This window comes from Octopus sinensis, linkage group LG4, assembly GCF_006345805.1.
Source record: "Octopus sinensis linkage group LG4, ASM634580v1, whole genome shotgun sequence".
In the NCBI taxonomy this organism is placed as follows: Eukaryota; Metazoa; Mollusca; class Cephalopoda; order Octopoda; family Octopodidae; genus Octopus; species Octopus sinensis.
Genome location: NC_043000.1, coordinates 23996717 through 24013057, shown reverse-complemented (window position 1 = coordinate 24013057; position 16341 = coordinate 23996717). Strand labels below are relative to the sequence as shown.

General features: G+C 42.2%; 1 protein-coding gene across 1 annotated transcript in view; it reads left to right on the top strand.

Moving 5' to 3' along the window:
* The window catches only part of LOC115210711 (formylglycine-generating enzyme), a 57291-nt gene that overhangs the window by 22295 nt on the left and 18655 nt on the right, over window positions 1–16341 (top strand). The window contains exon 3 of the mRNA XM_029779406.2: window positions 5340–5422. Coding sequence (XP_029635266.1) covers window positions 5340–5422 — 83 coding nt within the window. The remainder of the gene's footprint in view (window positions 1–5339; window positions 5423–16341) is intronic.

Here is a 16341-nt window from a genome sequence, read left to right as displayed (position 1 = left end):
CAATAATTTCATTATTATTAATTATTATTATGCCAATGACTTTACACAGTGTACTGGGTGTTTTTTACATGTTACTAGAACGGGTGCCCTTTACATGTCATCATCACAAGTGCTTTTTACATGTCACCAGCACAGGTGTCTATTATGTGTCACTATCACAGGTGCCTTTTATGTGTCACCAGCATGTGTCCCTTCTATGTTTCACTGGCACAGGTGCTTCTTATGTGGCACTGGCTCGGGTGCTTTTTATGTGGCACCAGCACCAGTGTGGTTGCCAAGTAACTTGTAAGATAAAGACCTCGTTGAGAGAGGGAATCCACTATCGTCATCATTGTTTAATGTCTGCTTTCGATGCTGGTATGGGTTGGACAGTTTGACTGAGGGCTGGCAAGCCAGAAAGCTGCACCAGGCTCCAATCCAATCTGGCAAAGTTTCTACAACTGGATGCCATCCACTCCAAAAGTGTAGTGGGTGCTTTTTACGTGCCACTAGCACAAGGGCTAGTCAGGTAGTACTGGCATCAACCACGCTTGAATGGTGCTTTTTACATACCACCAGCATGGGAGCCAGTCAGGTAGCGCTGGCAACAACCATGCTCAAATGGTGCTTTTTATGTGCCACCAGCATGGGACCAATCAGCTGGCACTGACAGTGACCATGCTCAAATGGTGCTTTTTACATGCCACTGGCACAGGAGCCAGTCAGGTGGCACTGGCAGGTAAAAGAAAATATGAGAACTAAAAACAAGAGTCTTAGAAGTCTTGAAATTATGACAGCCTACTTCCTGATCGTGTGATCTCATTAACTTTGATGATAACCTAAAATAATTGTCAAATGTAATATATAGCAGAGACTCACAATTGCCAGGCTGTGGATCATTTGGTGCTGGGCCACGTAGAAAGAATAAATTTTAAAATTCTATTTCTATTTTATTGACTGCCGCAGTCTACAGGGTGTTTTCACATTATATATGTTTTATATATGTCATATGAGAGAATCTCCTTTTGAAGATGACATATGAGTATTCAGTCTATATGGAATGACCTGCACAAATGATTTGCTTATATTGATCAAATGCATGTGTTGGACATTAACTCACTCCATCAACTCAACATTGTATAGGTGCACAAGGGTGCCATACGTCAGATATTGAAATGATCTACAAAGCGATGTGAAATGAAGTGTTTTGCTCAAGAGCACAATGTTCCACCTAGTCCACAAATTGAACACATGATCAAGCGATCATGAGTGCAATACTGTAACCACCAGGATATATGCCTATATTATATATTATAATATATGTAATATATAACAGACATGGCTGTTATAATATATGTAATATATAACAGACAAAAGAGACAGGCTTGGAAGGACTGGAAGAACGGTGGTAGCAGGGAATTGTATCAGACAGCCAGAAGGGAAGCTAGGAGACAGGTTTATTTAGCCAGAGGGGAAGCGGATAAGAAAAAATTTGCCAATGTTCTGAGCCGTGAGGATGAAAGACTTGAGGTATTTCGTGTTGCAAGACAGTGTGTGAGAGAGAATCGTGATGTGGTAGGAGAGAAGTGTGTTCGCATGGATGATGGTTCACTTGCGCTAAATGAGGATGCAAAGAGAGAGGTTTGGAGATGCCACTATGAAAGGTTCCTGAATAAAGAAAATGAATGGGATAAAGAGAGTCTGCCGAATGTTGACCCAACAGAGGGACCAGCTATCCGAGTTGATAGTTCCGTGGTAGCTAAGGCAATTAGAAGCATGAAGACAGGGAAAGCCCCAGGCCCATCAGGAATTACTGCAGAGATGCTCAAAATATCTGGCAGTGTCGGCTATAACCTAGTCACCCGTATAGTCAACCAGGTGATACACGAAGGAGTCATACCCAATGACTGGTGCAGCAGCATACTAGTCAACTGCTACAAAGGTAAAGGTGATGCCCTAGATACAAATAATTACAGAGGTATCAAGCTGTTGGATCAAGTAATGAAGGTTACAGAGAGGGTCATAGCCCAACTAATTAGAGAGAGAGTTAGTTTAGATGAGATGCAGTTTGGGTTCGTGTCAGGGAAAAGTACCACTGATGCTATATTCCTGGTAAGGCAGCTGCAGGAGAAATACCTAGCCAAAGATAAGCCCCTGTACCTGGCTTTCGTTGACATGGAGAAAGCTTTTGATAGGGTCCCCCGATCCCTTATCTGGTGGTCAATGAGGAAACTAAGGATAGATGAATGGCTGGTGAGGACTGTGCAAGCCATGTACAGAGATGCCGTAAGTAAGGTTAGGGTTGGCAACATGTACACAGAAGAATTCAAAGTAAAGGTTGGGGTCCACCAGGGTTCAGTACTCAGCCCCCTCCTATTTATCATAGTACTCCAGGCAATTACGGAGGAATTCAAGACAGGCTGTCCCTGGGAGCTCCTCTACGCTGACGATCTTGCTCTTATTGCAGAGTCACTATCAGAACTGGAGGAGAAGTTCCAGGTGTGGAAGGAGGGTTTAGAATCGAGGGGCCTTAGAGTCAACCTAGCTAAAACCAAAGTACTAATAAGTAGGAAGGTAGACAATCCACAAATGTCTTCAGGAAGATGGCCCTGCTCGATCTGTAGAAAAGGTGTAGGTAGAAACTCTATAAGATGTACCCAGTGTAAGCTATGGACACATAAGAGGTGCAGCAATGTCAAAGGTAGGCTAACTGGGAAGATAGTTTTTGTATGTGGCAGATGCTCGGGAGCATTAATCTCCGAAAATCTGCAGAAAACAACTTCCGTCACTTTCCAGGGGGAAAAACTAGAAGTAGTTGATAGCTTCCGTTATCTAGGTGACCAAGTCAGTAGTGGGGGTGGGTGCGCTGAAAGTGTAACTGCTAGAATAAGAATAGCCTGGGCAAAGTTTAGGGAGCTCTTACCTCTGCTGGTGACTAAAGGCCTCTCGCTCAGAGTAAAAGGCAGACTGTATGATGCGTGTGTACGAACAGCCATGCTACATGGCAGTGAAACATGGGCCGTGACTGCTGAGGACATGCATAAGCTCGTGAGGAATGAAGCCAGTATGCTCCGATGGATGTGTAATGTCAGTGTACATACTTGACAGAGCGTTAGCACCTTGAGAGAAATGTTGTACCTAAGAAGCATCAGTTGTGGTGTGCAAGAGAGACGATTGCGCTGGTATGGTCATGTGGCGAGAATGGATGAAGATAGGTGTGTAAGAAAGTGCCAATCCCTAGCAGTTGAGGGAACCCGTGGAAGAGGTAGACCCAGGAAAACCTGGGACGAGGTGGTGAAGCACGACCTTCGAACTTTAGGCCTCACTGAGGAAATGACCAGCGACCGAGACCTTTGGAAATATTCTGTACGTGAGAAGACCAGGCAGGACAAGTGAGCCCAGCCCACTTATGAATGCCTTTCCTCCCTTGGACACAAAGACCTGTTGAGGCAAGCGAGTCGATATAGAACCTCATCCGACGACAGACACCCATGCCAACCCCCTCTGCTTGCGAAGACATGTTGGGGCAAGTGAAATCGAAATCGAAACCGAATTGAACCAGCCAGGATCCCTGGTCTGGTGGTACGTAAAAAGCACTATCCGACTCGTGGCCGATGCCAGCGCCGCTTCGACTGGCTTCCGTGCCGGTGGCACGTAAAATACTCCAATCCGACCGTACGACAGACACCCATGCCAACCCCCTTTGCTTGTGAAGACATGTTGGGGCAAGCGAAATCGAAATCGAATTGAACCAGCCAGGATCCCTGGTCTGGTGGTACGTAAAAAGCACTATCCGACTCGTGGCCGATGCCAGCACCGCCTCGACTGGCTTCCGTGCCGGTGGCACATAAAATACACCAATCCGACCGTGGCCGTTGCCAGCCTCGCCTGGCACCTGTGCAGGTGGCATGTAAAAAGCACCCACTACACTCACGGAGTGGTTGGCGTTAGGAAGGGCATCCAGCTGTAGAAACATTGCCAGATTAGACTGGAGCCTGGTGCAGCCATCTGGCTTCCCAGAACCCCGGTCGAACCGTCCATGGAGAACGGACGTTAAACGATGATGATGATGATGATGATGGCTGTGTGGTAAGAAGCTTGCTTCCCAACCAACCTGTTCTGGGTTCAGTCTCACTGAGTGGCACCTTGGGTATGTGTCTTCTTCTATAGCCTTGGGCCGACCAAAGCATTGTGAGTGGATTGGTCAATGGAAACTGAAAGAAGTCCGTTGTATTTATCTTTCTATATCTGTGTGTGTCTGTATTTGTCTCCCACCACCGTTTGTCAACTGGTGTTGGTGTGTTTACATTCCCATAACTTAGCAATTCAGCAAAAGAGACTGATAGAATAAGTACTAAGCTGAAAAAAATAGTACTGGATCGATTCATTCAGCTAAAAATTCTTCAAGTTGGTGCCCCAGCATGGCTGCATTCTGGTAACTGAAGCAAAAAAAAAAAGATAAAATTGCATATTAAGCACTCTGTTGTGTTTTGTTATGATTTGATCCCCAGGCCATGGAAAAGCTGTCTTGCACAGAACTGATCCATTGTGCAAAAAATATTGGGGATTGCTGATTGTTTTATCCTTATGCCTCCAATATTGTACCATTTTAAGGTGGCGAGCTGGCAGAAACATTAGCACGCCGGGTGAAATGCTTAGCAGTATTTCGTCTGTCATTACGTTCTGAGTTCAAATTCCGACGAGGTCGACTTTGCCTTTCATCCTTTCGGGGTCGATTAAATAAGTACCAGTTACGCACTGGGGTCGATATAATCGACTTAATCCGTTTGTCTGTCCTTGTTTGTCCTCTCTGTGTTTAGCCCCTTGTGGGTAGTAAAGAAATAGGTATTTTGTCTGTCTTTACATTCTGAGTTCTAATTCCATCAAGGTCGACTTTTCCATTCATCCTTTCGGGGTCGATATATTAAATACCAGTTGTGTACTGGGGTCGATCTAATCGACTGCCTCTCCCTCCCCAAAAATTTCGCGCCTTGTGCTTAGAGTAGAAAAAAATATCGGAGTGCGGTTGATAATGTCGACAATGGGTAAAGAATATACTGTAACAGTGTTATAACAATACAAAATAGAAACAGCAACAGCAACAAACACATAACGAACCAACAATCAATATTTCCAACACACTAACTTGAATTGTACCTGGACTTCGAAGATCAAATTATGAACTACCAACTACATCAGACCGCTACTATTCATATGTAATGGTCCTGTCTATTCTTGTCAAAGGGTGTTGTACTCTCACCACAAACTGGTATATAGGATTGTAGATAACTTGGTAAAGATTAATTTTATATGTTTGATTTCCACGGTATATATTTTTTTTTCTTTTTTTTTTTCTTTAGGTAACAGCTGCTCCTTGGTGGGTGTCTGTTAATGGAGCTTTCTGGAGAGCACCAGAAGGTAATGATTCATCAATAAGAGACAGGTGTGTATCTGACTTTGAATCATAATAAAATACCTGTATAAATATTTCATAGCTGTGTGTATGAGCTACCTCTGTTTATCTGACTGCCTGTCTATCCAACTATCCATAAGCTCGTTTCGAGTTATAATAATAATAATGAAATTATTGTATATTGTGCTCAGGTGCACAACAACTTGTCAAAAGTTCGTATAAAGCATGTGCAGTAATGTACAAATGTCTGGGAAGTGAACAGTGTATGAGTCAGATACATGCTTGCGTGTGTATGGAGGGGAGAAAATCAGGTGTAGTGTTGGTGAATCTCAGGAAGCATGGAAGTTTTGAAGGATGCAGTGCTCTAACAACTGATGCCGGCAGTTTGTTCCATGCTTTAGCAACTCTTAGCATGAAAAAATGTTTCCAAAAGTCATAGGAACTGTGCTGTTTTCTGACTTTGTAAACATGTCCACGGGTGTTAGACAGGTGGAGTTTGAAAAGGTGTTCAGAATTATTGTTTGTAAGATAATATAATAATGAAATTATTGTATACAGTGCTCAGGTGCATCACAACTTGTCAAAAGTGTGTATAAAGCATGTGCCTTAATGTACAAATGTCTGGGAAGTGAACAGTGTATGAGTCAGATACATGCTTCTGTGTGTATGGAGGGGAGAAAATCAGGTTTAGTGTTGGCGAATCTCAGGAAGCATGGAAGTTTTGAAGGATGCAGTTGTTGATGTATAGGGAACTGTGAGTATGAGGATGCTGCATTTCATCCGGGCACACTGCTACAGTTTTATAGTAGAGTGGAATGAAATGATGTTGCTAAGAATAACTAACAGTGCAAGGAAAGATATAGCTGTGTAGTTAAGTAGTTTACTTCACAATCTCATGGTTCAGCCGGATGCTCTTCCTGTCACCAACCCTTATCTGTTTTCAAGCAAATTAATATTTTCGCATAGCCAGACATGTATTCATGAAGGATTGGAAATGAATGAGGGCCATCTTTCGGTACAAGTACCATAACTGCCATGTGTGTTTGTTTACATTTGAAGAAAATTATCACTCTCCGTAAAGTTTTTTTTTTTTTATATATATGGAGGGTTAGGGTTTGGGTTAGGGGTGGGAGAAAAGGGTTTCTTTTTTCTTCAGAAATGTAAACAAACCCACATGGGTTTATAATTGGCAGTTATGGTACTTGTACCGTAAGATCACCTGAATAAGATTGCTTATGATGGTGACACTCATTTACAACTGCAACATAGTGTAAACACACATACACACACTCAGATATAAGCAGAATGGGCTTCTTTCAGTTTCTGTCTACCAAATCCACTTGCAACACTTTAGTCAACCTGGGAATGTACAGTGTGTTTAGGAAGTAAATTTTTAATCACTTAGTCATACTATATGTATGTACATCATTTTTCTTTGTGTATGTGTTGAGTGGGTTTATGCTGTTGTTTTTTATTTTATTTTTTTTTCATTTTGTCTTTTGTGAGAGGAAATGATACTAATACAGACACACACATACACGCCGAAATTTGCATTTATTAACATAGATGTATGTATTATGTGTACATTGTTTTTGCTTGTGTGTGTGTTTTGTTTTGTGGAATGAAACCAGGAGCCTGTATGAGAACACACAGAAATTCACTTCTATCAATATAGATTTGTTCACCCTTGAAAGGGTGAAAGGCAGAGTTTGGCATCAACAAGATTTGAACACAGAACAGAAAGGATTGTAACAAAAGACAAGGAATTTTGTCTCACACTCTAATGTTTATTCAAATCCATCCGTGCTAGCGGGGTGCAAAGAGCACCATACAAGTGTGATCGTTGACAGATCGGCTATTCGAGTATGATTGTTACCAGCATCGCCTTACTGGCACTTATGCCTATGCTTGTAGGGTGCCAAGAACACCATCCAAGTGTGATTGTTGCCAGAGCAGCCAACTGGCTTCCGTACCCGTGGCACGTAAAAGGGCACCATTCGAGCGCGATCGATACCAACATCGCTTTACTGGCACGTGTACGAGTGAGGTCATTGCCAGTACTGCCTGACTGGCCCCCGTGCAGGTGGCACGTAAAAAGCACCCACTACACTCTCGGAGTGGTTGGCGTTAGGAAGGGCATCCAGCTGTAGAAACTCTGCCAGATCAAGACTGGAGCCTGGTGCAGCCATCTGGTTGCCAGCCCTCAGTCAAATCGTCCAACCCATACTAGCATGGAAAACGGACGTTAAATGATGATGATGATCAGTTTCGTATCTTAATATCACCTTCATCATTTTATGTCTGTTCTCATTCAGGGTTAATACTCGCCATGATGTGTTGGAGCATCATATCTCACATGTAGAATTTATTTAAACATGGTTTCTATGACTACATGTCCTTAACACCAACCACCTCACAGAATGTATTGTGTGTATTTTATCATAGCACCAGCACTAGAGAGGTTGTCCTCAAATGACTCTACCAACCAACAATTCTATTATTATGAATAGTAAGAAAAATGCTTACATGTTACAGTTATGTATCAACAGAATTTTAAACAAAATATAAACAGCTGGGTATTAAGAAAGTAAGCCCTTACTATTGTTTTGTGTGTGAATGAGACAGAAAAAAGAAAAATAATGTGAGAGAGAGAGAAAGGAAGAAAGAAAGAGAGAGAATTTTGTAAGTGTGCTTTACACGTTGAGACCAAACCGTTTTAGTGATATCAAACATGGTATTTGTCTAGATTATGGTAAAATATAAGAACGCCTGGCTGCAGATGTTAATCTCCTATTTCATATCTCTCAGGGATCAATACAAACATTAGTTAATGTATATTTAATATGTTCATTTACTATTATGTTGTGGTAAAATGGCTATTGAATTCTGAAATAACATTCTCATGAATTTGAAATCTATGTTAATTTGATGTAATGGGTGCCAAATAAATTCTGAAATGTAAATGTGATTATAAGTTAATGACCATTTTTTCTGCTGAGAGCTTATATGCCCCGGTATTAGACTATTTTTTATAGTTCATACATGATGGAAACTTAATCATATTTACAAAATTTTCACTTGTCACTCTTTCTTAACTTACACAAAATATTAATAAGTAAATTTTACAAAGCTGATTAGTTACTACCAGTATACATTATACGACAGCTTTCTTTGTTATAATGAATTTTGGTTGTTTATTATATCTAATTATAACTAATAAAGAGATGAGATGGATAAAGAGGTCTCAAAATGCACTCTTTACACTCTTAAAATGGTTGGCAAATGTATGGAGATAGAGAACATTCCTTAGTTTTGATGAGAACATGGCAACCTCTCTAGTGCTGGCGCTATGGTAAAATGTATACAGTACATTTTGTAAGGGGCTGGTGTTAAGAAAGATATCCAGCCATAGAAACCATGCGTAAATAAATTGTACATGTGAGACATGGTGCTCCAACACATCATGGAGAGTATTAACCCTGAATGAGAACTGATTTAGTCTGTGACAATCCATCCAAGCCAAGCCAGCATGGAAAACAGACATAAAATGATGAGGGTGATATTAAGATAGAAAACTGATGGATTTGAAAATACATTAGAGTGCTAGACAAAATTCCTTGTCTTCTGTTACAGTCATTTCTGTTCCGTGTTCAAATCTCGCTGATGCCAACTCTGCCTTTGAAGGGTGAACAAATCTATATCAATAAAAGTGAATATCTGTCTGTGTGTCCACGGGACTTCATGGCTTCTTCCCACAAAAACAAAAGTACAGGCACTTTGATGGAATTACTAAGACAAATGCCTTGTGGTGTTTGTTTTGGCTCTTTATGTTCTAAGCTCAAATCCTTTTGAAGTCAACTTTGATTTCATCTCTCTGGAAATGAGGAAATATAGTACCAGTCAAATACTGGGGTAAGTAATATTGTCTAACCTTCTCTTCCAAAGCTCTCTAGCCTTTTGCCTATGCTAGGAATGACAACAGCAACAATAATAACCCTTTCTACTATAGGCACAAGGCCTGAAATCTTGGGGAAGGTGGCTACTTGATTATATCAACCCCAGGACATGACTGGTACTTATCAACCCCAAAAAGATGAGAGTCAAAGTCAACCTCAGCAGAATTTGAACAACAACAACAATAATAATAATACTAAGAGCATTCAGAGAGTGCAAACCTCCACCAAGGCAACACCGTCCTCTCAACAATTAACTGGAGATGATTTTTAAAATGAGAATATCTGAAATAATCTCAACTGCTCTCAAAAACGAAGTAAAAAAAAAAACAGGAGAATAATCCAGAATCCTTGTCCGGTACCAGATTGATCCCAAAATCTAATCAGTTTGTGCCAGTCACAAGGCCAAACATCCCTGAAAGTTTCATCCAAATCTATCCAATGGTCCTTGAGATATCTTTTCCATGGACAAACAAACAAACACGACTGAAAACAATACTTCCGCCTTGGCGAAGGCAAAGGTAATAATTCTTTCTACTATAAGCACTAGGCCAGAAAGTCTGAGGGAGAAGGTTAGTGAATTACATCAACCCCAATACTCAACCAATATTTTATTTGCTCAACCTTGAAAGGATGAAAATCAAAGTTAACCTCAGTAGGATTTGAACTCAAGAAGAGCTGAGAGAAATTCCATGAATATTTTGTCTAACATGCTAATGGTTCTGCCAGTTCAACCCCTTAAATGGTTTCAAATTTCGACACAAAGCTGGTTGCTTTGAGAAGAGGGAATTAGTACCAGTGATCCCAGTACTTGAATTGTAGTTTACTTTGTCAACCCTGGACAAAGTTGATCCTGGTGGAATTTGAACTCAGAACATCATGCGTCAAAATACCACAGCATTTTTTTTCTGGCATTCTAATGGTTCTGCCAGCTCACTGCCTCAAGCATAATAATAATAATAATAATAATAATAATAGTAGGGCAAACGTAAGGGGCTTGTGATCCGTATAGATCACAAAATCTCGCCCTTCAAGTTGATGCTGGAAATGACGAACCGATAGATAGATCGCTAGGAGCTCACGATCAAAGGTGCTGTATCGTCGTTCAGCTGGTTGCAGTTGACGGGAAAAGAAAGCTAGAGGTCGAATATGATCATCCACTGTGTGTTGTAACACAGCGCCAATCGCAGTGTCTGATGCGTCTACAGTCAAAGAGAGAGAAGCACCAGGAACTGGATGTGCAAGCAAAGAAACAGAAGCCAGCTCCTTCTTAATGGACTCAAAGGCTGTCACTGCCTCAACAGAGAGGGTGACCTGACTGTCCTTTCTAGGAGTGTCCTTCAATAGCCTGGTGAGAGGTAGTAGCTTGTCTGCACAACCGGGAATGAAACGTCTGTAGAAATTGATCATCCCTAGATAATGCCTGAGCTGGCGCAAGGAAGTGGGGGATGTGATGCGTTGAATGGCATCGACTTTTGACGAGAGAGGGCTGATTCCAGTCGAATCAATATGATGGCCTAGAAAATCTAGGGAAGAGCGTCCGAAAACACACTTGTCGGGATTTATACGTATACTATAAGCACGAAGATGCTGAGAAAGGTGCTGGAGATGATTTTCACGTGTGTCGCTCGCAATGAGTATATCATCGACATAGGCAAACACAAAATCAAGACCGCGGACAACCTCATCAATGAAACGCTGGAAAGTGCTAGTAGCATTCTGCAAACCGAAACTCATGTACAAAAACTCAAAACACCCAAAGGGGGTAGTGATCGCAGTTTTCGGAACGTCGGCTGGGTTGACCGGTATTTGATGGTACGCGCGTATAAGGTCGACCTTCGAAAAAATGGTACAACCATGGAGATTTGCCGTAAAGTCCCGGAGATTTCTAATCGGGTATCTGTCGGCTATAGTTACGGCATTGAGGCGTCGATAGTCTCCAACTGGGCGAAAATCAGACTCGCCCTTTCGCGCCAAATGAAGGGGAGATGCCCATGGGCTGGTGGAGGGGCGTATAAGGCCAAGTTGAAGCATATGCTCAAACTCGGCCCTGGCCGCTTTTAGTCGGTCTGGCGCAAGGCGCCGGGGGCGTGAGAATACAGGCGGCCCATTGGTGGTGATGAAATGGAGGGTCGAGTGGGTAGGCTTTTCCGGTTTAAAGGCAATGTCCACTAGCTCCGGAAATGAAACCAAAAGAGTGTGAAAAGGGTCTCCAGAGGTGGCAACAAAGAATGTCGGGCTAAGGACCGCAGTGGTGGAACTCCCAGTCGGTGTAGAGAGCGACGTCGTGCTATCAAGAAGCCTCCGACGCCTGACATCCACCAATAGATTAAACCTATCCAGGAAATCAGCGCCGAGAATAGGATGCGGGATGTCAGCGATGACGAAAACCCATTGAAAGTCTCGACGAAGGTTGAGGTCGAGGCGCAGCGAAATCTGACCGTAAGTGGCTATGGGCGACGAGTCAATAGCATGCAAGACAATCGAAGAGCGCTTGGGCTTGTCTGCAGCCAGACGAAGGGGCCAGATGCTGCAACAGGAGCCGGTGTCTACCATGAAGAATTTCTTCGACACCAGATCTTTTACAAAGAATGCACGATGTTTGGGAAACGAGATGGAAGAAGGTGACGTGCTCACCTCCTCCGGATTTAGTTTTCCGAGGGCTTGAAAGTGCACGGCTGGGTACACCGATCTGCCTTTTCGGCATACTTCAAATGGTACCAGCACCAGCCGGAACGAGAAACAGAGTCACTCCGACTACGGGAAATAGAGCTACTGCGACTACGACTGCGAGATTGGCGCCCGATCACACGGCACAGATCATCGATTCTCCGCGTAAGCGCATCGATGTTCTCGGATAGTTTATCGTTCGTCGGAGGTGTCGGAGGGGGCTCTGTACATGCGTACAGGCCCCGCGAGGGAGATGGGCGCGAAAACTCCAACACCTTGTCGGCCATCATGGCGATCTGGTCCACAGACACAGAATCCAGTGCCGTGGCCAACATTGTCTGCACGTGGGCAGGCAGCCTGGAAAAAAATATTTTTTGTGAGAGCGGCGCGTCCGCTGCATTGCCGCTTAGCTCCCTTAGATGGTGCAGGAACTGGGATGGAGTTCTGTCCCCCAACTGCTCGTCGGCCATCAGCTCGTTGAACTGACTTTCCTCCGAGCGCGTATTGTGGCGGAGGATTTCTGCCTTTACTGACGCATATGTGGCGTCAGGGTGGGGACTCACAATGAGATCCCTGACCGATGTGGCGAGCCGGGAGGGCAAACTTGAGTACAGCAGATGTAACTGCTGTTGTGGAGGAATTGTATGCGCGGCAAAGTGAGATTCCACCTGGGCAAACCACAGCCCCGCATCCCCGTGAATGAAGGCAAACCTGAAGCCATGCCTTTGTCGGAAGGAATCTGTGAGAAAGGGGCAGAAGGTATGATCGAGAAATGGAGAGAGAACACGTGGAACCGACAAAGCAATTCAAAATTGTGTTTTGTGTACCGTTGTGTTTGTGTGTGCACCTCGTGGGTAGCAAAAATAAGTGTGTGTGTACAAAGGAAAACAAAATACAGAAAAGGAAAAAAAAATGAATGTGTGTGTGTTTTCTTTTTTTTTCTTTTTTTTTGTGTACTGAGTGCGATGAATAAGCCTGTTTGTACCCACCTCACCGTACTGAAAGAGAAAAAAAAATGAAAAAATGAATGTTCAGCACTCTATTCGGCAAAAAAAACCTGTTCGCTGCGTCTTCTGTTCTGTTCTTTTTTTTTTTTTTCAGCTTGGGGTCACCAATTGTAGCGAAGGATCTGTTATCGATTCACTGAAAGGGTGTCGATATCCGATCTAGTTACATACAATTTTATAAGACAATACAGATGAAGTCAGGTTGTAGGTAAAAAGACAGCAGTTCGTTTATTTATTGCGATTTCGTACGTGTGTCTGATGGGAGAAAGACAACCTCTGATGTGCAGCTTCTTGTTAGTTTGTTGAAGTTTGTTGATGGTCGTTGGCGGCTATGTCGGGAGGTTGTCAGAGCCTGTTAAATGTACGTCCGATCGCGATGAGCTGTGGAGCCGGAGAGGTAGATTTGAGTTTGGCAGGTAAGGGAACGTTTCCCGCACATGCGCATGGGGAAGACTTCCGGTGGCCACCCGGAAGTAGTCCCATTCTGCGCATGCGCGCTGAACCCTACACAGTAGCATCACTACATGTATTAATTAATAATAATAATAAGGTCTCTGAATAAGGGTTGTTTAAAGATGTTGAATGAAATATCCATGCTTCCAGAGGTGAAATATTCAAACCCCAAAGAATTCCTCTCAACACATGGCTATGATGCTCCCCCACTACTTCTGTTCATCACCAGAGATACACATATCGTCAGCCACCAAGGGACATGCTCAAGTGGTTATGGTCAAACAACTGACAAGCAAATCTGTGGAAGTGAGCAGAATATTTGTTGTAGCCCATCTCTTATACCAAGTTAAAACAATAAACATGACAACACTTCCATAACAAAAGCCATGAGAGCCACTGCCTGGTACTGCATCAGGGACTTTTTGAGTGGGATGGGCTACTCAACCTGAAGAAAATTCTAACTGGGCCCCACCTGCAAGGTCATGCACTGTTTATCTTGATATGAGATCACCATGTCGCGCACATATGGTTGTGATGCATGTGCCTGGTGTACTCTTATCAGACAGGTAGTCATGATGGGTATACTGGGCTTCATATATTGATTACATTGACCCCAATGCATAACTGGTACTTATTTCATCGACCCCAAAAGGATGAACGGCAAAGTCAACCTCAGCAGAATTTGAACTCAGACAAAAACTGTTAAGCATTTCACCTGGCATGCTAACGATTCTTCCAGCTCATCGCCTTAATAATGATGATGATAATAATAATGATTTCAAATTTTTTCCACAAGGGCAGGTGGGGGGGGGGTTAAGTCAATTACATTGACCCTAGTGCGTAACTGGTACTTATTTAATCTACCCTGAAAGGATGAAAGGCAAAGTTGACCTCAGTGGAATTTGAACTCAGAATGTAGTGACGGGTGAAATACCGCTAAGCATTTTGTCCAGCATGCTAATGACTCTGCCAGCTCCCCGTCTTAATAATAATAATAATAATAATAATAACAACAACAATAATGTTTCTAATTTAGACACAAGGCCAGCAATTTTGAGAAGAGGGTGTTCAGCAATACCATCAACTCTCATACTTTATTTCATCAATCCTGCAAGGATGAAATACCAAGCTGACTTTGGCAGTTCTCATATGTAGACACAATATCTTAAATTTTATAGAATGAAACAGTTGATTATGTCAAGTCCAGTGCTTGTCTGGCACTAAAGAAAAAATAATAATAATAATAAAATAATAATAACAACTACGCCAGCAAATGAGGAAGCCTCTAGATAGCCATTCAAAACTTGTTAGAAATAGCAATTAAGTCTTTATCAAATCACATTCTGCTGTCTTGAATAAAATTAAAAAAAAAAAAAGGACACCTAGAATAATGTCAACTCACAAATGTCTGAAAGGACAGGATGGCCATGGTTAGAATGCTTTTGATCATATCTGCTCAAACAAGTTGACTTGGAGCTAAACAACAGCAATAATTTTAGTGTATGAACAGAACTAGTTGAGATTTTAAATATCCTGTAGCAGCTTACCCTAATAACCTTTCCAACCAATTAACAATTGCAAAATGTCAAATCATTTATCAAGAGTCTTGTTTTTAAACATTTCTAGTTTGGCTCTATATCAGATTTATAATTCTAGTGGCTCTCTCTCTCTCTCTCTCTTTTATTATATTTTTTATGCTAAACTTTTATTTCATGATTTGAAATTTTAATTTTTTTTTTTTCCCCTCTCTTTTTGTCAAGTTCTGTTTGGGTTTTTTAAACAGTCATGTAGGCACAGGCATAGCCAGGTGGTTTTGGAGCTTGGTTTGCAACCCTTTGGTTTCTGGTTCGGTTCTACTATGGCCCTAGGCCAACAAATGCCTTACGAGTGAATTTAGTAGACAGAAACTGAACTGTGTGGAAATCTGTTGTATATATATTGTAATGTGTGTATATGTATGTATTTATATATGTGTGTATGTGTATATATATATATGATTTGATTTTGATTTGATTTTTCCAGTTTCAGCTAATGAGCTGTGGCCATGCTGGGGCACCACCATTTTATGTATATATGTGTGTGTGTGTATGTATGTATATATATATAATTAATATGAACAGCAGTTTCCAATGTTTCACCAAAAAAGAGAATTACAAATGTCACTAAACATGACTAGGGTGTTAGGAAACACATACATTGCTAGAAATAAGAGCTAAAGTACTCTAATGCTGTAGTTAATGCACATGAATGAAAACATGCACTAACAGGGACCTTAATCATCTGAAAAATGCTGATGGAAAATTCTTAATACTGACGTCAGTATAAAATGCTGTTTATATTAATTTTATATACACACATTAGCAAATCATGAAATCACCCAATAATTTGGATAATGGAAATCATCATCATCATCATCGTTTAACGTCCGTTCTCCATGCTAGCATGGGTTGGACGGTTCAACCGGGGATCTGGGAAGCCAGAAGGCTGCACCAGGCTCCAGTCTTATCTGACAATGTTTCTACAGCTGGATGCCCTTCCTAACGCCAACCACTCTGTGAGTGTAATGGGTGCTTTTTACGTGCCACCCGCACAGGTGCCAGGCGAGGCTGGCAACGGCCACGGTCGGATTGGTGCATTTTACGTGCCACCAGCACGGAAGCCAGTCGAGGCGGCGCTGGCATCGGCCACAATTCGGATAGTGCTTTTTACGTACCACCAGTCCAGGGATCCTGGCATCTTCCGGGTGCCAGTCATAGGATTGGTTCAATTTCGATAGCAATGCAAGTCCAGAAAAAGCCCAACAATCAAGTGGGCTTAACTGATGAGGCAACTGAAATTGCCAAAACTGATGTGAGTATTAAGAAAT